At 46.4% G+C, this 21,926-nt stretch overlaps 1 protein-coding gene and 1 long non-coding RNA gene across 8 annotated transcripts in view; one reads left to right on the top strand and one right to left on the bottom strand.

Annotated features, from left to right (window-relative positions):
* Window positions 1–7,928, bottom strand: part of PFKP (phosphofructokinase, platelet) — a 186,758-nt gene extending 178,830 nt beyond the window's left edge. For all 3 annotated transcript variants that reach the window (XM_054695056.1, XM_037510541.2, XM_037510540.2), the window contains exon 1: window positions 7,754–7,928. In XM_054695056.1, coding sequence (XP_054551031.1) covers window positions 7,754–7,862 — 109 coding nt within the window. In that variant the 5' untranslated portion in view covers window positions 7,863–7,928. The remainder of the gene's footprint in view (window positions 1–7,753) is intronic.
* Window positions 7,929–7,994: 66 nt separating this feature from the next.
* Window positions 7,995–20,695, top strand: LOC119245257 (uncharacterized). Of its 5 annotated transcripts, none has more exons than XR_005125238.2 (5): window positions 7,995–8,099; window positions 10,470–10,547; window positions 16,761–16,907; window positions 17,895–17,962; window positions 18,054–18,547. It is a non-coding gene; the product is annotated as an uncharacterized LOC119245257 (long non-coding RNA). The 5 variants fall into 5 exon arrangements; XR_005125239.2 differs by lacking the exon at window positions 16,761–16,907 and adding an exon at window positions 20,514–20,695 and having other exon boundaries at window positions 8,000–8,099; window positions 18,054–18,233; XR_005125236.2 differs by lacking the exon at window positions 16,761–16,907 and having other exon boundaries at window positions 7,996–8,099; window positions 18,054–18,530.
* Window positions 20,696–21,926: the final 1,231 nt, after the last annotated feature.

Below are 21,926 nucleotides of genomic sequence, written 5' to 3'. Positions count from 1 at the left end.
TTCCTATGTGGTAAACCTCCTTACTGAATCCTTTTGGGTCTCCTGGAGCCATTTTCCCTGTATAGTTCTCAGCAGTCATAACCATTCCTGACTTTTCCATAATTAAACTCCTTTTTGAAAAATAAACTCAGACTATTCCATCCTCTTACTCATTTTTCCCTAAGTCGATGGAGTTTTCATCTGAATCCTAAAGTGTGGACTGAAATAATAATCACCACTGTGATAAGAAAAAGTGAAAGGAGTTTCATTTTCAGAATCAAAGGAGGATGAGCCCAAGGGATAGTAACAAAGTTTCTGGTCAGCTGTACCTTTCCTGAGATAGGTAACAGCTTGTATTTTTAAAAGGTGGGCAGAGAACAATGGAAAAATGACATTAATTATTCTACAACAAAGTATTTGTTTTAGCTTGGTATCTGGCAATCACTGAACATTCTGAGGTGAGATTCCTGAGGATCATACATTTTTTAGGGGGTTGTCATCTCTATGAGCTGATGCAATCTATGTGTGAGAAATGCAACAAATATGTGTCATAAAATATTAATCTTAAGGATCTTTTTCTTAAAGGATTTTTTTTTTGTGGACATGTAGGTCTGGTCAAACATTCCTTTGTTTATCTTTTTGAGGGTGACAGCACAGTGTGGAGCTTGTAGTAATGGTACACTTGTTCGCTGGGGCACAGGTCCAGGGTGTCTTCACATTCGAATTACTGCTTTGCTATGACTGAGTCAGGTCTCTGCAGCTCTCTCTATGCCTTAGACTGATTTTCTGCAACTATCTTCCACAAAAGCAAAATGTTAGCATATGTCAGAAAACACACTGAAAATATCTAATCTTGCTTGTGCTACTAAAATTCTCCATAAAACTTCCTGTTTAATCATTTAGGCATGGGAGGGGAAATATCCTAGGAGAACGTACTTCAATGCTGACATCCCTGTGAAACAAAGCTATTAAGTGGGAGCTTTCCTGACTCTTGCACTATCCAAATCACCCAGCTTTGTGGTAAAAGTCAGTTTATAAGGGGGTTCTCACTCATTTACTCATTCATGCATCCATTTATGAGTACAGTACTCATCCATTTATTGAGTACTCTTTTCCAGGGCTGATTTGCTGACAATCAGGGGGACGCCCTGGCCATGGTGGGATCCAGTAGCAGAAAGGGACAAGTGCTAGTCGATGATTAAGTAGAGCACGGGGCGTGGAAAGGGGCTGTAGTAGGTGGGTTCTATGGATTATGGAGCTAAGCCAATCTACTTGAGAAGTGCTATTCAAGACAAAATGAGAGAAGGTGACGATGGAGGCCAGCCAAGGGAACATCTGGACGAGGACACTCCAGGGTCACCAGGGAGGGTGCCTGACACATGCTTGCATCCAGTCAGACGCAGACACCAGAACACAGCTGTCCCCTTCATGTCACTCAAACTTCCTCATCAACATTCAGCGTGGATCCCTAAACAGGAGCGACGACACTAAGCCCCTGGAGTCCCACTGTGTGCTACCATGGTTATTGGCAACAAGAGGCTTGTCTACACTGAGATGTACCATGTCAGATACACACTGGATTTCAAAGACAGCCTGGAAAAAGTGTGAAATATCTTATTAATCATCTTTATAATGATGGTGTATTGAAATATGCTTAAAATTAATTTCACCTGTTCCTCTTATTTATTTTTTTAAATGGGGTGACTAGATAGTTTAAAGTTGCCTATCTAGTGGGGATTCCCCCTGCTCCCTCTTTTCTATTCGACAGCATGTTTGAATCTACTCCTTGCATCTCTCCACACACTCCTTGTATCTCTCTCATTAAAGGGGCTGGATGTTCCATTCCAGACACCTAATGCAGTTATTTCCTGTTTCATGATGCATTTCCCATCATTCACTAGCATCAGCACTAGATAAAGAATATCTTCCCTACTTACCTGTCTCCACCTCTGCTCCCACACCCTTCCTTTTTTCATGCAGCACAGAAGAGTGTTACCTGAGGTCAAACTGTCCACTTACAAATCCATCCCATGCCTCTCAGCCCCCTCCATGGTGGCATCCTGCCTTGTGCTCAGCTCCACACCTGCAACCCTCCACCTATGACCAGTCCTGCTCCCCAAGATCCCCTGAGCACGGTATTCTCTCCCCTCTGCACGCTGTTCTTATCAGAGGCAGCCAGTCCTTCACATGGCTTCCAGCAGACACAGCTAAATCAAAGTCCTCACTACCTGACCCTGCCCCAGCCTCACCCATCTCCACCCTGACTGCTTCCTCCCAGCCTCTGCCAGCCTCCTATCTGCTTACACCTTTCTGTAGCTCACACCTTGTAGGCCAGGTGGAAAGCCCTGGACCCTTGGCTGTCCCAGATCCTCTGGGAAACAGATTGCTTCTGGAAACAGCACCTTGTGATTTGCATGACAGCCTGCGCCATCATGGTGGTATGACTCTCTGAGGGAGAGGGCCCCTCCTCCTGATGAAAGCATGACTTCCACAGGGGTGGCCACTACTAGCCTGCAGATGATTAAATAAAAAGGGCAGCAACTCTGGTTTCCTGTTAGAAACCAGAGCTGAAAAAAAATCAGGAGGAAAGGCTGCAGGAGGCTACCCTGCGCCAGCCTAGTAACCACTTTCTTGTCAAATGCATTTTCTGATCAGCTCCCTGATGCACATAACTTTATATCAATCATTCTACATTAATCTTCCTGTCAAGATCTTCATCAAGGTTGAGAAACAACAAGGTCATATGAAACTGCTGGCATGTCTGAACTGGCAGGGTCTCAGCACCCGTAACCTTGACTCACGTGTGATCCCAGCCCCACCTGAGAGACCAGCAGCACCCAGGGCAAATCTGAGGGCTCCCCTAGACCCACGAAGTCTTGGTCTGGTCTCAGCCAGCCCTGCAGCGAGAGGGGGATGCTGTTCTGGGCCCCAGGGGCAGTGGGGCTGGTGACTTTCTCATCAGGGCAGCCACCTTTTTACTTTTGCTCCAGTTCCTCTGCCTGGAGATAGTGATTAAAGAGAAGGGTGGGAGGGAGGAAGCAGACAAGATGGAAGGACCCACTTTCTTCATTTTGCAGGTGAAACCCGGAAACCCTGTCCCCCTACCATGGAGAACAGGACCTGGAAGGATCTATAAATACCTCTTGCTGCTCAGCACACAGCTCTGCCATGCATTTGCTACTGTCTTCTGTCCTGACAGGCACAATTACTGTAATTCCCTAGACTAACTACAAGGTGGAGAAGACAAGGAGAATAAAGAAGGGGGGGCTGGGCAACGGGACCTCCTAGCAGATACTTCCATGTCAAATAAAAATATATCTCTATGCAAAGTTCCTTAAAAGAGTAACAACTACTTTTTTTTTTTTAAGCATAGGACCATCTGTTCTTTATCCAAAGACACCTTTTCAACTTAATTACAATATGGATGACACTGCTGTGCTCCTGTTTGCCTTTACCAGGTTCCTCTCCAATCTTCTTAATTGTATTTGTAATTGCTACTCATGGCCCTCAGTTGGTAGAGAGTATTTAAATAGCCCCAAATTCCTGGGTAAAAGGTCTGAGTCCCATATAAAAGCTTTTGGTTTTCTGTAACCAAAGGGAAAGCATGCTATTCTGGAAAGATCACAAAAAATGCCCAGCTGTTAAGCGTCAACTGAATGAGTGACACATTTTATTTGCATTCCCAGGATGCACTGTTCTCAATTTCCCTTTGCACAGGTCAGCAGGGCTTAGCAAGAGGCATAAATATCTCCACATATTGCTCTGTACAACAGAGTATTTTCCATTAGGCTTAAATTTTCCACGAGGCTTAAATTCATTGAATGATATGAGAGAGGACAGCTAGAAGTGTCAGTCATTTGCCATTTTGTGAAAGGAAGTGGTCCATGATTCCTTAGAGAGATTTCAGGAATTTCCACAAATAGTTTACTTCCACTGATGGTTGAGGGCCTGGAAAGGCTATGCTGTGTACTAGGCACCAAAACATACTGGTTAATGTTCACAGGTCTCTACTCCCACGTGGCCTGGTCCTATCACTTACCAGGATCCTGTCTCAAAGGATTATTCCTGTAAATAATGATAAGATTATTTTTCTGTAAATAATGATAAGTAGGGTTTCCTTTGTGGTACGCAAGGTTCACTCCACGTAAGGATGCCCTTGATTCCTCAGCCTTCTCGGCTGCACCAGGCCTCCCACAGCCCACATTCTGTGTCCAAGACCATGAGTCACTTTTGGCGTGTGAGACAATATTGTGTGGGGGTGGACTCTCAGGGAATCTATCCATCCAGGTTTGTGGAATTTGTTTTAGTGAAAAAAATCAGTTAAAATTTGCAGACGTCTATTCCTTGTGACAATGAAAAATACCCAAAGAATCAGAAAAATAATTAGCCTCAGAAAGGCTCTTCCTTAGAGACAGGGTTGGTGGAGTCAGAATATAGATGGGGGACGTTCTGGTTTTTAAAAGCAATCATATAAGTTCCATTGGGAAAACAATATCGCTTTGGTATCGAGTGGCGCAAGGCTTCAGCCGCCCTCTGTTTGGGAAAAGAAATTTTCTGTAATTGTGAGCATTTTGAGGTCTGCTCACCTTTGAGCCATAACTAGACTTTATAACCTTGGCTAAAAGAACATGGTCTACTGGTAAGTATTTGGGATCAAGAACAAAATAACTTGGTTTAAATGTTGCAACTGCCACAGAGTAGAACCTTAACCTAGTCACTTTTGATCTCTTTGTGAGTCTTTCTACCCACCTTCAATAATAAAGAAATACGAATGTTGGAGTTGTAAAATTAGACCTGAGATAAGAACTGTGAATCTCTCAGAGCCTAAAATGCACCTGAAGAACAGAAGCTAGAATCATCTCAACATGGAATTTTATCAGACTCTTACATCTGATTAGAAAAATACCCTTGAAGTGGAACTTGAATATATTCACCTGGCTCACTAGCTTACCAGCACAATTCTTCTATCATAGGGAAAATGCAACACTGACATAAATTAGAATCAAGATAAAATAGCAAAGAATGAGGGTGCAACCAATAGCGTGTTGAGAATAACCTCTGCTAGGGGTCTGTAAACTAGCTACCACTAATCCCAGACTCTTGGAACACATCTCAGGGCCGACTTTCTCAGAAAGAAAGGCATCCAGACGCTCCATCAACAGGGAGCAGGATCAAAACAGATCGTGCTTGGCATGAATTCCAAGAAAACACCAGACCAGCAGCCTGAGTTCTGTCTGGGGATATTCCCACACAACCAGCCATGTGGGCTTTCCGGTCACAGCCCAAATGGGCAGCTGAGAGCAGGAAACGCTCACAGGTGCACCTGCTGAGACCAGCATCTCCCACTCACCTGGCAGATACCGACCATGGCAATTCTCAGATGATAATCCTCAGAAAAAGAATCTCAAAAGGATCCTTTTCCACTGTGGAGAAGAATGTGGACTTACCGCCTTTTGTATTTATGACAGCTCACAAGTGGCAGGGCCAGCGTAGATAACAGACAAGACTGATTCTGTCTATTGCACCACCAGGTAGTTAAGCAAACTTTTGGACAAAGACTCAAAAAAAAAAAAAAAATGACCCACAAACATTTTCTTGTCAACAGACACAGCACCTTCATTCTAAATAACCTTGAAACTCTGACCTTGAAGTCTGTGGCCAAAGAGATCAGTTCCTCTTCCTGTGTTAACGGCTCACTGTCTTTGGAGCCCTAGCATAAGGTTCACTCTAAGATGCTTCCTAAATTGCGTGCCTCATGTTCTGGGAGGCAAATGCTTCTGAAGCCATGTGACAGGGAAGCCACTCTCAGCTTCATGGAGACCCCTACTGTTCCTACCTAGAGCACCTCAGGGCCAAGTCATCTATCTCAAGCCTCTATTTCCCCAACCCCAGTCTTTGCCATATCACTTTTTTACCCGGCCCCCCTGCAACGTTTATGCTGGGAATCACTTCACTATTACACCTAATGAGAACATCCCTGCTTCCTTCGGACACCTCTGACCTGTGGAGTCAGGGCCGGTTGACTGTCCTCTCAGCCAATTCACGTCTTTATTAGGCTTTGCAAGGGACCCAGGCTAGGGGACTCTGTGAGCCAAAGGGGCGCATGTCCCCACGGCTGTTGCCCACATGTAGCAGGTGCCTAAGGCCCAGAGCACCAAGCAGGACCTGCAGGCAGCGACGGGCCTGGCATCACGTAGGCAGGCGGGGCGGCCCCAGAGCCCCGACCCGCCACACCCGCGCCGGCCCCGCCCTTCCCGGCTCAAGGGCGAGGGGAAGGTCAGCCCGCAGGGTGGGCTGAGGGCCAGAGTGCCAGATGCATTCCCTGAGCATCTCTCCATCGTGCGCAGCCTTGAAACAAACGAAAAGAAGGCATCAGGGACTCTGAGCTGATCTGGAGTGCGGGAGTGCAAGGAGCAGGGGAAATGAAAACCAAAACCCAGCTCTGGGACTGTTTTAAGCCGGCGTGATCCTTCAGCTCCAGAGGCGCATTAGCCAGGAAGGCACAGACGTCTGCCTTCTAGCGATTGTTTCTGCATTACCCAAGCTTTCACCTGGCCCCGGAAACCCCACGGTCTAAGATATCCTGCGTTCCCACCACCAGTAGAACAGCCATGTCGCCGATTCCACAGCCCTCACCCCGGCCCTAAATTTAAATATCCTCTTCGTGAGTCCACAGGATCTGGGGTTGGGGTCTCTCCCCCACCCTTCCCCGAAATCAGCCTCCACATTGCCTGGTGGTGGCGTGTATGTGTGTGTGTGTGTGTTGGGGGTGGTGGTGGTGCCTGGAATCGTGTCTCGAGAGCTGTGGCATCCCCGGAGTTCCCGCCTCGCTTCCCGGTCCTCCCCATCCAGGGAGGCCGGCAAGAAGGGCCTAAAGATCCATTTTAGTTTTCAGTTTTGTCACCAGCCGGAAGCTAACTGGAGATCAGAGCCGCACAAGCCCTTTTGAAAAATCACCCAGCGGAAACACGAGGACGTGCGGGGCCAGAGGGGCAACCCCCGCAGGACCCCAACGCGCCCGCTACGGCCCGCAATGCAGCAGCCGCGGGCCCCAGCCTGCGCCGCGCCCGGGGCGCGAGTGCGCGGGGGGCGCGCCGGGAACCCGGCCGTTTTCCTCCCGCAGAGAGTGGGGCGGCGGGAAGACCAAGCTTAAGGAGGGGCGTCCGATCCCATCCTGTGACTCAGGGAGGAATGATATTCGAGGGATTCCGGGTGACTCCCGCGCCAGTTCCAATTTAAAAAACAAACGTGGAGATGAAAAAATTATTTGAGCTTCCTGATAAAGGATCCTACAGCCACTTCCCTTGCTCCTCTCTGCCCGCACAGTGGCCACTTCAGAGGTTGCACCCACGCGCCCGCAGCCCGGAAGGCACCCCTGCGGCTCCTGCACCGGGGCTTCCCTCCCCTGGGTCTATCCCTGGCACTCCCTATTTGTTTCGCCCTGCTCCCCTCGCCCCCACCCCGGCGCTTGGCCCTGCTAATCCCCGGTACCCCCATCAATTGTCTACCCTTGCCCTGTTCCCCATCCCCTCTCCCTGTGCCCCACATCCTTTTTCCTTGTGGCCCGCATCCTTCGTCCTTCTATTGCCATTCCCACTCCTAGGTGCCCCCATCTCTTCTTCCAGGTGTCCCCATCTCTTCCTGCAGGTGTCCCCACCTCTTCTTTCGGATCCCACCATCCCTTTTCCTCCGCCTCCCTCTCTTTCCTCCCCAGCCCCCACCCGCCTCGCCCCGCAACCCTCTCGCCTCCGGGTTGGGCTAGGCGGTCGCTCACCCTGGGCATCCCCGCCGCTGGTCAGCACTCCGATGGCCTTGCCAGCCCCGGAGAGCTGCTCCAGGAACCTTCGGAGGGAGACTTTGCGGCTCGAGTCCTCGTCGTCCATGGCTAGGAGGCCTGGAGACAGCGACGCGCCGGGTGCTCAGCGGGCAGTGCGCCCCGCCCGCGCCGCGGTTCCTTGGAACCGCCGCCCCGCCCGCTGCGCCCGCGGGCCAATGGGCAGAGAGGGGCGGGTCGCGTGCGCCCGGAGTGGCCCACTGGGAAGCGCCTTGGGAGGGGGTGCAAGGTGGTTGGGTGTATAGCAGGTGGAGGATCACGAACCGGCGCCGACTGAGCACCACAGGTGGGTGGGAGTAGCGCAGACGCTGAGCGCCACAGGTGGGCAGCGGGGGAGCATCGTTAGGGGCACGCATCCCAGAGGGCAGGGAAAGCACCACAGGTGGGGGAAGGAAAACAAGAAAGGGATGCGGCTAGTGGGGAGGGGTACCCTAGGTGGGCGGGACCATGGCAGTTGAGGGGAGCATCATAGGTGGGAGGAGCAAAGCTAGAGATAGTTGTAGGGTCAGGAACGGCCACGGTGCAGGTTTTCTAGGATCCAGCAGACCAGGTAAAGGAGGAGTCAGAGTCCTCAGTGGGTTTGCAGGTTTTTATTGGGATTACTAGGTACATGGCAGGCAGGGGCGCTGGGGGGCCAGTAGGCTCGCAGGCCTCCCGGCCCCCAGCAGGTCCTCATTTTGGGCTCTCTGGCCTTCTCTTGGCCTCCGCATTTGGCTTCTCTGCTTCCTTCTCGGGCTTCTCTTTTGGCTTCTACTGGCGTCCCGTGACGCCATCCTTAAAAAGCACAGTCTTAGCCCAGGTGAATCCCATCTACCTAGGCCCACACCCTACTCCAGGTGCCCGCCATCAGGCATGCATTCAGGACCACAAGGATTCATCATCTATCCTGATGGCGGGAGGGCAGAAAAGCCTGACATTTTTTCCTTACTGTACATAGTGCTGGGCCTGAACCCTCTTCCCGCGTGATTCCTCCAGGGGGTTTGTGCTCTGGAGCCTCAGAGAAGCCCACATATTCCTCCAGCTTCCCCAGGCTACACCCTCAGGTCGAGAAAAGGCATGTTAGGGGGTTCTCCAACTGGTGGACAAACGTGGGCATTGCTGCCTGGCAACAACCGAGGCCTGTGCCCTCAGGGACTGGGGTGCCCTGGTTACCCGCCCAGGATGAAAGGCAAAAAGTGAATCCGGGGAGCTCTGCAGCTACATGACTCTGGACCAGGCCTAGGCACTAGAGGGCCTGTGGGGCATGGAGACAGCACAGGAAAGGCTTGGCTTTGGAGATAAGCAAAGGCGCATTAGCCAGGGCGCATTAGCCAGGAGAGCAAAGGCACATTAGCCAGGAGAGCACAGATGTCTGCCTAAGGACAGTTCTTACCTAAGGAAACCTGAACTGTTCCTTGTTGTCAGCTGAGGCTCCTAGTTCTGTTGGAAAACCCCCAAAGTGAAATTGTAATTCACCCACCAGTATAGTGGGTGATTAACAACAAACTGAATTTTTGCAGAGCTTCATCTGGTGCCAGCACCTGCCACTGAGATGGAGCCCACTCCCACTTGGGATGTAGGCCAGGGGGCACCTAGCTCTGGGTTTGTGGTTCAGGTAGCCCCCAAAATTGTTCCATAAAGGGGCCATGGGCAGTTTGTGGCAGGGATGGCACAGCTCTGGATGCAAAATAAATGTCCAATGAACAGGAATGGAAAAGAGGCACTCAGAAAAGGGTGGCTCTATTAACTGGGAGAAGCCCCTATTCGCAGCCTAAACAAGCTATTTGCTATACAGCTCCCTGAGGCAAAATGTGGAGGCTGGGCGTAAAAAATTTAGTTTGGATGCTTGCCTCCAGCTAGATTCACCTCCCGCTCCAACTCCTTCTCTGAGCCTGTTACAGTGTGAGCTTTAATTTATGCTTCAGCCTGATTCTTGACTGGGTCATGGGGGGGCCAAGATACCTGGCCAAACGTTATTTCTGAGTGCTTCTGGGAGGACGTTTTTGGATGAGATTAGCATTTGAACCAGTGGACTCAGTAAAGCAGGTGGTCCTCCCCATGTGGGTGGACTCCATTCAGCCTACTGAGGACCTAACAGAACAAAAGGCAGAGAGAGGAAAGGAGAATTTGCTGTCTGCTTGGGCTGGCCTGTCCAGGTTCTCTGACTCTTGGACATTAGCGCTCCTGGTCCTCAGGCCTTCAGGCTCAGTCTGTGTCACTCCACCACCAGGTTTCCAGCTGCAGAGGGTAGATCACGGGGCTTCTCGGCCCCTGCCAACACATCAGCCCATTTCTTGAGTGAATATTCTCTTACATCTGTCCCTCTATATACACCACTGGTCCTGTTTCTCTGTAAATCCCTGACCGTGTGACTGGCACACATGGTCAGGTTAGATGGGTTATATTTTAATTGTGAAATGCTAAATCAGAATATCAATTTGCATATTGCCCCCAAACAGAACTTCAAACCTTCCCTGAGCATTACAAGATTGAGTTTACAATGACTGATTCTTAAAGCCCCCTTACTTTCTTATCAAAACCAAATGGTTCAAGGCCTAGGCGTTTAAATACAAACACACTGAAATATCCAAGCTCTGAACAATAATGCTTGCAAATGGCTAAACATTGAGCAGTGAGAGATGCATGCCAGGGTCTAGCAAGTTTTCAACTTTTTCAGATCCTGATACAAGCCACAGACTTCTGCAGTTAGTCATAGAGCGGCATGTCACATGCAGTGAGCTTGGCAACAGGCCAGGTAAGGCTGCCAGGAGGCAGACGAGGGGGTTCTCTTCACTATCTCCATAGGGACCCACTCTCACCTTAGAAGCCCACACAGGTCATTGAGCCCCATCCCCAGGGAAGATTGGGTGTCCTTGGTCCTGCATCAGTGGGGATATTGGCTTTGCTCTCAGATCTCTGCTCCCTTCTTCCTGCAACACTATTGAGGAGCCTCATCACTGCTCTAGCTATCTCCATACGATGACCGTTTGAAAATAATCACTCAACAATTTCTTGTTTCTCAGTTTCTCCAAACTGCATAGTGGCATTCTTTAATCCCTTCCCCCCAGAAGATTTTCTTTGGTTGCATTTTTTGTTGTTGCTATTTTACATATTGGTATTGCAGAATACAAAATATTATGGTGAATACAAATGAAGATCAAAAGCATTTTATGCATATCATATTATCAGTCAAAACACTGTAGAATTTTTTTTCCCCATTTCTTAATAATTAGAGAGCTTTGGGGTCTCCTCACCTCACAGTTACAACAAGAAACTCATCATTTAGCCTTGTTTTGGGGCAGATGAAATGTCAAGTAATAAACATGCATCACAAGGTTTTCCTGCCTTCAAATGTTTGGCTCATTTAACATTTTTATTACCCTGGATTGTAGCCTCTTGTTTTCCATATCCCAGAGAGTTCTGGAAGAGAAAACATTTGAAGTACTTATGCCATGCAGTCAGTCAGATCTGAATGCTTTGTTGGCATCAAAAAGGTGGCTCTTTCCAAAGGAGCCAAGCTCATGATAACTTCCTTGGAAAGTTTTCAGAGCAAAGACATTTGGTTGAAGTGTCACAATTTTTAAAATTTCAGACACAAGGAAGCATCTTCAGGACCATGCCTTAATTTCTCCCAATCTTTTCTAAAAGTTTAAACATCTGGTTGTACATTCCAGGTGGGTCTTATCCTTCTCTTCCCAAACTTAATTAATTCATTCTTGAATGATCTTTAAGGGAAACAAAAGCTTTTTTTCCACATAGATTACATGTAGTTGACATAAACATCTTCCAAACTCAGATGAAAAAGAACATGGGAAAACTCCCAGGAATAGGGGATTTTTATCAAGCAGGCCTTGCTGTGGTGAGGGCGATTTACTTAATATCCTAATAATTCATCCAATGCATCTGTCTCTGCTCCTTGACCTTGATATTCTTGTGACAACCTACAAGTCCACCATTCACCATTCAAAGAGCAATGAAGAGGCTATTGTGATGGACTCAGTTCATTTCCCCTCCCTGGGCTGGGGAAAGGCTGTTCCTTCTGTGCTGATGGGTGTGGCCAAGTGACTCTAGTCCAGCTCAGGCAATAAAGTGGAATTATGCAATAGGATTTCCAGAAAGACTCCTTAGAATGAGTCAAACCAAGTGCTACTGTTGGAATGTAGCTGTGATTGCAGAATCCACGTCACCTTTCATGGAGCATGAGGTGATGTAGAAGATACGGTCATTGATAAATGTAGCAGAGGGAACTGTAAAAGAAGCTTGGCTCTGAGAACTTTGTGGATCTGTTGAACAACTAAGGATTGCCTTTCTTTAGACTCCTTTGCTGTGAAAGGATAGACCTTTATGCTTAGCTTGAGTTTTCTATTTTCTGCAGTGAAGCTAACCCTAACTGACACGTTTCTTACTTATAGTTTATGCCAATTTCTAATATTTTAGGTACCTGTGTTTCCCTGGAAACTCACAGGAAGTGGAAGGGGCTTTAATGATCACACAATCCACCCTCCTCGTTTTCTAAAAGAGAGCATTAGGGGAAGTAGTCTGGCTGTAGTGGGGAAGTAGTGGGGAAGTAGTCTGGCTGAGGTCAAGTTATGGCCCTGATATCTGAACCTAAGGCACTCTAGCAATAAAATTTTTCAGGTCTTAAACTGTACTGCCTACTCCATCTCATCCCTTATTGCCTTTTGAAATTGCTTATGGGAGACTGATATTGAAACCTACCACTGCCTTCAAGGTTTTTTCAACATAACAGAGAGAGAGAAGGTGTCCCCACGCTTGTCTGCAGAGGTGGTCCATCCTGGAGTGGGGATACAGCCCCTCTCTGCCTGGAGGCCTTGCTCCCAAATGGAATTCTCCCAACCAAAGTCTTATGTGACGTTTGCATGAGCAGTCATCAGTTCCTTCTCCAAACTCCTTCCCATTTTGTGTCTGTGTGTTTATCGCATTCTGACTCAGAATTATTGATTCATGAAGGCACTCTGCCAAGCCCTGACTTGATCTGGATACCTACAGACATGAAGGGGCAAACTGATAGAAGATTCTGCAGTAGCTGGACAAAACAGAACCTGACAGTCCCCCATCCTCCACTACGAACACATGTGGAAGGAAAATAGTTGCGTTTTCACTGTTACTCTTGGGCAGAATCAGTTCTTTTTTTTTTTTTTTTTTTTTTTTTAGTTTTGCCTTGCAATTGAACTCTGGGGCCCATAGTCTGCTTTCAATGCTAGTGCACAATTTCCAAGTCTTGTCTCTTCCTTTAAAAATTTCAGTGTTTATTATTTTATTATATAGTATGTTAAAAAGCACTATTTGAATAACATTACCTAAGCGATCAGATCAGAAAAGGTCATAAACTCAAAATAGGAGGTGTCAGTTAGGGTTAGGGTCAGCTGCACAGGCCTCATTATTTTCTAGTGTTTATTTTTTTGCTATCTTTTTGTTTGAAGAGTCTCCAAAAGAGAGAAAGATGTTTCTGTAGAAAGAGAGAGACGTTCTTGGTAAAATGACATGTATTCATGACTCAGAGGGCATCTGGGGGCAAATACAAAGCCCTCTGACAGGTCCCTGTGTGAGATTCTTATTAACTTGCCCCTCACGTTAACTGCTTGACAGGTGACGAAGGGAAAATCCTGGGACCAAACTTACCTTTGAACCTAGTTTTACTAATCAAGATAGAAGTCCTGCCAATTCTTGTCACTAGACATCTCTCTGCTGTCCTCATCTTCCTATTGCCCTAGTGTTTTTGGTCTTTTTTTCCTTTGTGCTTGCTGCACATGGCTTCTTGCCTGTTCTTCTGCTTCCAGCTTCCATTTCACATCTGACATTAAAATGGCTCTGCTTAGACCCAGCAAGAAGTGCAGGGAAAGACTGAGGAATTATTGCCATTAGCAAGGAAGTCGACGTTTACTGGAGCCAGTGTAATTGGTTATTAGAAACACTAAGTTAATTTGTCTAGCTGGGAATTACTGAGGATTCACTTAGGCATGACTATCCAAAGCAGACAATAACTGGAGCTCCTCTCCCCCTCTTCGTGGGCCCTGTCCTTGCTCTGCATGGGAGGAAGCTCCTAGAGCTCTGCCTGAGCAGACTGGTTCTCCCACCTGCAGATCTGAGGGACCCTGGCCGGTGCTCCTCACCCAGCCTCAGAGCAGCGCCAGGGACTGGGACCAAGCAGCCATTCTCTGTCCTGGCCTCACTTGACCTCTGCCTGCTTGGCTGGGACACACTGCCTGCAGTGTCTGCGCATGGAAACCTTTGTTTCCCCGGTGACCGGCTTGGGCTCTGCCACTGCTTGGCCATTGGCCTTCCACTCAGGCTCCAAGAGTATGACCTCAGTGGAGGGCTCAGAACTTTCTTCTCAAACTTACTCAGATTTTTAAAAGTCAGACAACCAAAGTGAAGCACATGCATAAAGAGAGGTGACTCAAGGGCAAGCAGAAAGTTAGATGATGAGGCGACTGTGGGCTGGTAGTAGCAGTCTCAGGGCAGCATGGCTGCCACTGGGTCATGTTCGGCTGTGAGCTTCCTGGACTCAGAACCAAGATAGAGGGAAGGAAAGGAAACACCAAGTTTCTCTGTAGGGTCTGCTTTCCGGTTAATAGGTTTGCAGAATTTTTTCCCTTAACTCTATTGATAAGACATAGCACAACAGGATCTGTTGGAGGTGCTGTGGTCTTTTCCAGACTCTGGAGTAGCTGGGACCTGATGAAGATCAGTGGCAATTAGATGCACGTGGACTAAGAGGGAAGGAAGCAGGAGTCCCTGGAGGGCGTTTCCTACCAAAGTGTTAAATGTGGGGGGTGGGGGGGGTGTGAACAGAGACACAAAGACACAGAGAAAGAGGGAAACAGAGACAAAGAAAGAGACAGAGAGAGGTGTGCTGTGCACTGAGAAGGTATCACATGGCAGGGCAGGGCTGTTCTGGAAGAGGCGTCCAGAAAGAACATGTGTGGCTGGGAGACAACCATGTAGTGGGGTGGGCGGGGTGGGGGAGAGAGCGACAGCGCAAGTGCGCGAGACAGAACACCTGTGTGGACTGCTGGCTGCTACCTGGCAGGTGGAGGGAGGAGAGGCCCTGAGAGTTGGCACTTCAGACTCACCAAGTTGAGCAAGAGTCCAGGGTTAAGTTACAGATCAGGAAACGCTGTCTTTCCACTGTGGAGTCACAGCTTCTCTGTGGAGGCCAGAGGAGTCCCCATGCCCCACTGGACAGCCCTGGGCAAAGGACATACAGGCTGAGTATCTGAGCACTAGGTTTGTTGTAGAAAAATTCTAGCCTTTCACCCAGGCAGAGGAAGAACAAGCGGTACTTCAGGAATGGTGAGGTCAGGAGAAGCTTTATTACTCATGCATGAGGTCCCAGACCTAGGGAGCCCCATAAGGTCTGAGCATCGGTTTAAAGACCAAGGGTTCCTTTTATACACAACTGTCTCCATATCTGTTACATTGATAACGTTGTTTTTGAGCAGGCACCACCATTTGCAGCAAAGGGGGCAAGGGGGGCAAGGGGGGAAAGACAGACAAGTGCATTGCCCCAGACAAGGGGGGCAAGACAAGGGGGGAAAGAGGCAGGCATTCGGGGATGGCTTTGGAGAGAGAGGCCAGCTAGTTGGCTGCCCGACCTTGTAGATAAGAGTGCTGAGGCCCTGGCCATGAATCTTGAAAGGGAAGGAGCTGTAAGTAAGCAAACTTGTTAATTATGCCTGCATTGGAATGTTCATTGCACCTGGGCTGGAAGTTCTGCTGGAATCTTTATTATATTTATTTGCTCAATAATATATTTTCTCATCAGGTTAAGTGCTAAAATTAATGCATAGCCCCTTCTGCCAGACCTGAGGCCATGGTTATTCCAGGAAGGCCAAGTGTTCGTTAAATGAGGATTTACAACTTTCAGCAAAAGACGTGTTTGGGCGCAAAGCTGGCCTGTTGGCAGGAGGGGAGAGGCTGTGTTTACCCCGTCCTCCAAGCCCTCCCCGCCTCCTGCGTGCCTGGGAGCAGAAACCTGACTTCCTTGTATGGCCAGGCAGTGAGCTGGGAGTGGCCTGGGACCCTTGGATCTGTCCAGTCTCCTCAGGCAGGCTCCCAAGACGGGGGTGGAGGCGGGGAGAGCAGAACATTTGAGCAGCACAGGGTGCATAGGTGAGGTCCCTGGGGTCACAGAAGCCAGGACATCAGAGCCTCTTGTAGCAAGTGGTGGTGGCTGCCAGGCCAGGGAGCTGAGTATCCACCTGGTGGGGTGCGCAGCTCATGCCTTCATGCTATGAAGGGCACAGCAGAAATGTATCACACTCGCTAAGAGTGACTGTGCAACTAATTCCAACCGCCTTATCTCCACGTGGACAAAGAAGGTGCATTTCTTTGTGGTATTCATAATTTTAAAAAATGGTTTGAGTGATACATTTCAGTGAAAGCTGTTATTTAAAAAAACACTGGGAAGTCCTTTGCTGATGTGGGACACAGAGTCTTCTCTTATTCACCCCTCCCCTCTTTCTCTCCTCCCAACTCATCTCCTTTCCCCCTTCCCCTCCACCCCTTTCTGTTCCAGCTCAGTTGCCTTCTTGTTACTTCTGGAAGCTGGGACCTGTCCCAAAGGGCCCTGTTTGTAGGACAAAGAGCAGGATGGACTCAGCGTCAGTGCTCACGGGGAGATGCCAATATTCGTTATGAGCCATGCATTTCAAACAGACTTCACCCCACTGCAGTGCCTGCTTTTGGGGAGGGGGTCGGATCATTCTGAGCAGTGTTCACGAGGGGTGGTCTTTTCCAAAAGTTCCCCGAGCTGAGTTTGCATCAAACTTTTTATTATGAGGCAAATGACAGGAATCTAGACGCTTTGTCTTTGCTCTGTACCCTGGCTAACTAAGGCTCGAAAATTGAAATCATATACATTTTTGATGAGTAATTTCAAATTAATAAGTTTGATAGAAATGACACCTTGACTGGAATATTGAGAAAGCGACATCCCAAGCAGGTGGTGGGATGTCATTAATTTCTGGCAACTGGGGAAGTGCCTGTCTGCCCCTCGTGACAGCTGGGAACACTAAGTCTCCATCTTAACACCAAGCCATGCTGTGAACTTGACAAAGCCACGGTTTTTCACTGTGGTCAGAGAAAGGAGGTATGTGTGTGTGTGTGATGTTATTTTTAGATTAATCTTAAGATATTATTCAAAATAGCCATTTGGGAATTGTTTCATCTTTCACCAAAAGTGGGGTTGACATCCTTCTTGGGAGTCTTAGAGATACTTCATTTGAACAGGATTCTCCATATCATCCTTATACATATTAAAGAACTCTCATCATTTTGTGTTGATTAAGAAATGACCTAAGTTTCTGAAGGAGACCCCTAGTCTTTACACAACAGCACTGTACACCCACTTTGTGCTGCAGTTCTTCCTCTGACACATACACCAGCCTCTGAGCTGAGCCTTCTCCAGTGTCTCCACACGATGGCGCCAGAACCCTGCTTTCTTTCTAGTCATGCACCTGAGTCTTGACAACAGTGTTGTCAACTCCAGATAAAAATTAGAGGAGTATTAATACCTTTCAGCAAGTACACCTTTTGGTACCATTAGCCACAGTTAGGACTTACTCATCTCATAATGGAAAATTTGTACCATTTGACCAACAATTATATTTCATTAAAAAATTAGAAGAGGGGCCTCCCTGGTGGCTCAAGAGGTTAAGCACCGCACTATGAAGCAGTCCGCAATCTCTGTAGCACAAGTTCAATACCCAGCCAGCCAGGGAACAGCCCACATAGCGTAGCAGACCTCTCCTGTCTCGCCCACTGCTTCCCTCAGCAGTGTATTTCAATATGCCTGTTCTGCTCCCGATCTCTCTGGTGAATCCTCTCACCCCCTTCATCTCTGGCCTGTACCCCAGCTCTTGTATGCATAAATAAATAAATCTTAAAAAAATTAGAAGATAATGCTTTCCTCAAAGAATAGATTTGGAGATCTCCCTGGATTTTTTAAAACAGGGTCCTGTAAGGCAATAGACTGTTTTGCTCCTTGCAATCAATATGGTGTGCTTCTTCATTCTAAAGCCTAGTATGGCTTTAGAAATAAATAGTAACCAACTTTGAATATTTATTGTTTTTTTAGGATGACAACATTTACAGAACTACCTCTGAGCTCTATATTTAAGGATGACTCTGCCTCCAAATCCAAAGGTAGTCTTTTTGTATATTTTGGGGATCAAATTTGGGCAATGTATATTTGATTTTTGTTCTTATAATTCTTCCTGTTTCCTTTTTTTTACAGATTTATTGAAGCATAATTGATAAATGCCAAAATGTATATTTAAGCCTAAAATGAATGAGTTCTGACATATCTACACATAGGTAAAACTCAGACCACCATCAAGAAAATGGCAGTATCCATCACCCTAAGATTCCTGTGCCTCACTCCTTTACCCCCACCAACCTCTCAAAAAATGCTGAGGTTACTATATATTTATTTGCACTTTTTAGAATTTATATAATTGGAATATTATATATATTTTCATGGACTAGTATGGAAAATACCATTTTTTAAAATTCCTCAGTATTTGATGTTTGTGTTTTCTGATGTGTTATGAATATTGATGAATATGAATGTTGATGAATATTCTAGAGTCTAAAAGATTCAAACTGTCACATTACATGGTTCTTTCACTGCTCTGGAGTCCCATTTTTTTCTGTTTTCTTCCTCTCATCTCTCCCTAGCTATGGGTTTGCTTATCATTTGTATTCACCTTTGACTAAAATTGCACTTTCTCATTTCTTCTGGGAGATTTATTCCATAAGCCTCTGAAATGTATCCTTCTAGGCATCAGGTAACCTACACTTTATTATTGTATTAAACAGTTCCTTTTATTTTGGTGCTTCGACATTCGGAGCCTTGCTGACCCTGGAAGGTCTGCCCCTCCCAGGGTCAACAAATTCCTGAAAATGGTTTGGGATTTGTACCATACAGTACCATACAGAGCCTTTCAATGCAAATGGACAAGTCTAGTGTTTGTACCCTAAACTCCTCCTCTGTGAAGCCCCTGTATGCCCTGGAGCCCTTGCACCTGCCCTAATCACCCAGATCCGGAATGTAACCATTGAGAACATCCCCAAACCCAGAACCCACTAAAATTACTCAAACCAGCTAATCTAAACTTGCTCACCTGCTTCTCTGGTTCCTTCCCAAGGAGACCACAAAAAAAGGCTCAAGTCCACATTCCTCTCCCAGCCTCTGCCTCCTGGTTGTCCCTGTGCTTCCCACATTGCCCTGCACTGCTAGGCAGGTCCCTACTCCTGGGAATGGCAAGTAACCAACTATTCAGTGGCATCATCTCCTGATCTGGGGAGGCCCCTGTGGGCCTCCCCATCCCTGAGTAAACATAAGGCTACATTTAAAATGCTTGTCCAGAAAATACTCTTTTCTTTGCAAAGGACATATGTGCACAAAAGACCAGGATGGTGTGTGTTGTGTGCTGTGTGATATGTGATATGAGAGTATGGATACCTGTAAACTCTTTAATTCAAAGGGAAATCATTAAGACCAAAACTATGTAACTGTATCTTATGCTCCAACACATTTGCTTTGAAAGTGAACTGACTCATTATCACTTAATGGTTTATAAGCAATACATCTATTGCAGTTGCAGGAAGGCCACAGAGCTGGTTCTATCTATGATCCCAGCAAAACAGGTAAAGGAGAAGTCCTGGAGCCCTCGGTGGCTTTCTCAGGCTTTTATTGAGCTTTTTTACATTTAGTGCAGCTATCAGGTACACCGCAGGCAGGGTTGCCAGGAGGCCGTAAGGCCTTTAAGCCCCACCTCCCCAAAGTCTTCACTCTGGGCTTCTCTGGCATTCTTTTTCCCCTTCTCTCTCCTGTTCTCTCTCCTGCCTCTGCTTCTCTTGGTAATATCTCAATACTACTGCCATGACCCACAGAAGTAAACAACACAACTTATAACAATGTAGCAAAATGCAGGTGCCCCATCAGGCAGGGCAATTCTAATATAAGGAGGGCAGAAAAGCCTGAAAATCATTTACCCTACACTATATAAAATATTTTCCTTTAGCAGGAAATGATTTACACAGTCACAAATTTGCAATAATAAATGCAGTTACTTGCAAAAATAGGACAATTTTTTTTCAGAATCCTAAGTTTCAAATTTATTGAAAACTCCCTGTGATCTGGCTCTGGTGAATTCTCTCACCCTCCCGCGCTTCTGACTGTACCCAGTGCTTGTACAAATAAATAAATAAAATAAATAAATAAAAAATAAATAAATAAATCAAAAAAAAAAAAAAAAAAACAATGTTCAGAGCTCCCTGTGATTCTGAAGGGGAATGCTAACCAGCACAGATGGTGGTATCCTGTTAAAAACAGTAATTATCCATCATGCTATAGGCTGCAGATACACATTACAGTAATGTTACAGAGAACCTCTACTAAATAGTTCTCATTATACATCTGGTCAGTCAATATATAAATATAATCATTAAGTCTCAGATGTTTTATAATCCTGTTTAACCCACATGACATTGAGCTTGAAATAATTAAACAGCAATGTGTTTGAGTAGTACCAGTGTGTGTGTGTGTGTGTGTGTGTGCACAAAAGTGCTTACGTGCACATGAGCATGAATGAGTGAGAATGAGAAACAGAGAGAATTGGTATTTCCACATATACATGTCATGTCATAGTGCTTCACAAACAAAGGATTTATTTTTCAATTCCTCTTTTAGGGAGGAAGTGACTTTCTTATAAAAATGACCTTCAGGACCTCCCTGGTGGTGCAGGCAGTGGAGTGCTGCACTGTGAAGCTGTCCACCGGTTCTGTTCCCCGCTCTGTCTCCGGTGAATCCTCTCACCCTCCCGCACATCTGGCCTGTACCCTGTTTCTTGTATAAAAATAAATAAATCTTAAAATGAGCTTCAAACTCCACCCTCATTACTACAGCAGAAAGAAGAAAACAAATTCCTTAAGGGGAACACAGAGAGTACACTCAGATTAGAGATGTGTCATTTCTACAAGACATATCCAAAATCTTCTAGAACATATGGGAGAAAAATCCAGTTAGCATAAATCAAATATATATGTAGACTAAAGTTGGAACAGGTTTATAAGCAAAGACTAAAATGTGGGCCAGAAGTCCTAAAGGAGAAGTAGATAGCTGTGGGTGGACCTGAGAATTAAGTGGAATCACCAGAAAATGTTCCTGGAGTAACAGTAGGAAAGGTGACCTGTTCTTTATGGCGAAGGAGAGAGTGAATAGAATCAAGATCCAGTTAGTATCTTTATGGCTCTCCTTCTATTGAGTGCTATGATAGTTCGTTTTCATTTTCATGAAATCCCACTTAAATGAATTGCTTTAGCTCTGCTGGGTCAACATCATCCTAGAGTGAAGAAGTCAGTGCCCAAAAATATAAAAGTTCAGATTAAAATCCCACTGAAAAAAAAAAATTGTGACTTTAGGGAGATGGTTTCTGTTTGAGGGCATTATGTTATGTAGCTATATTATTATATTATTATTCAAGTCTTCATTACTTAGTCCCAAGTAATTCTCTTGATCTGATGAAGGCAAAATCTGCTTTAGACAGATATGAATTTTTTTTAAAGATTTATTTATTTTTATACAAGAACCGGGGTATAGGCCAGATGTGCTGGAGGGTGAGAGGATTCACCAGAGACAGAGTGGGGAACAGAATGGGCAGACTGACTGAAATACATTGCTGAGGGGAGCAGCATGCGAGCCAGGAGAGGTCTGCTGTGCCATGTGGGTTGCTCCCTGGCCAGCCGGGGATCCAACTTATGCTGCAGAGGCTGTGGATTACTTCATAATGCGGTGCTTAACCCCTTGCGCCACCAGGGAAGCCCCTAGACAGATGTGAATTATTATTCTGAGCTCTTTGAAAAAACTCTTTAAGATGATGGTGAATCGTAATATCTTTTTGAGATACATTCCCATGTTTATAGAAAAATTTGAACCATTAAATATTACTATGGGCAAGGAGACAGATTCCTGAAGTTTCATAAAAAGAATGACTTGATTTAAAACCACACACCCACAGTGTCCCAAGTCTTAGACACAATGAGTCTGAGGGTAAAGAAGTGATGAGGTTCTGTGTCATCATTAAGAACAATGGGGATTTTGCTA

Source organism: Talpa occidentalis, unplaced genomic scaffold, assembly GCF_014898055.3.
Source record: "Talpa occidentalis isolate TD23 unplaced genomic scaffold, MPIMG_talOcc4v2.1 talOcc4.14, whole genome shotgun sequence".
NCBI lineage: Eukaryota > Metazoa > Chordata > Mammalia > Eulipotyphla > Talpidae > Talpa > Talpa occidentalis.
Note: the sequence above shows the minus strand (reverse complement) of the source record. Positions and strands in the feature narration are given on the sequence as shown.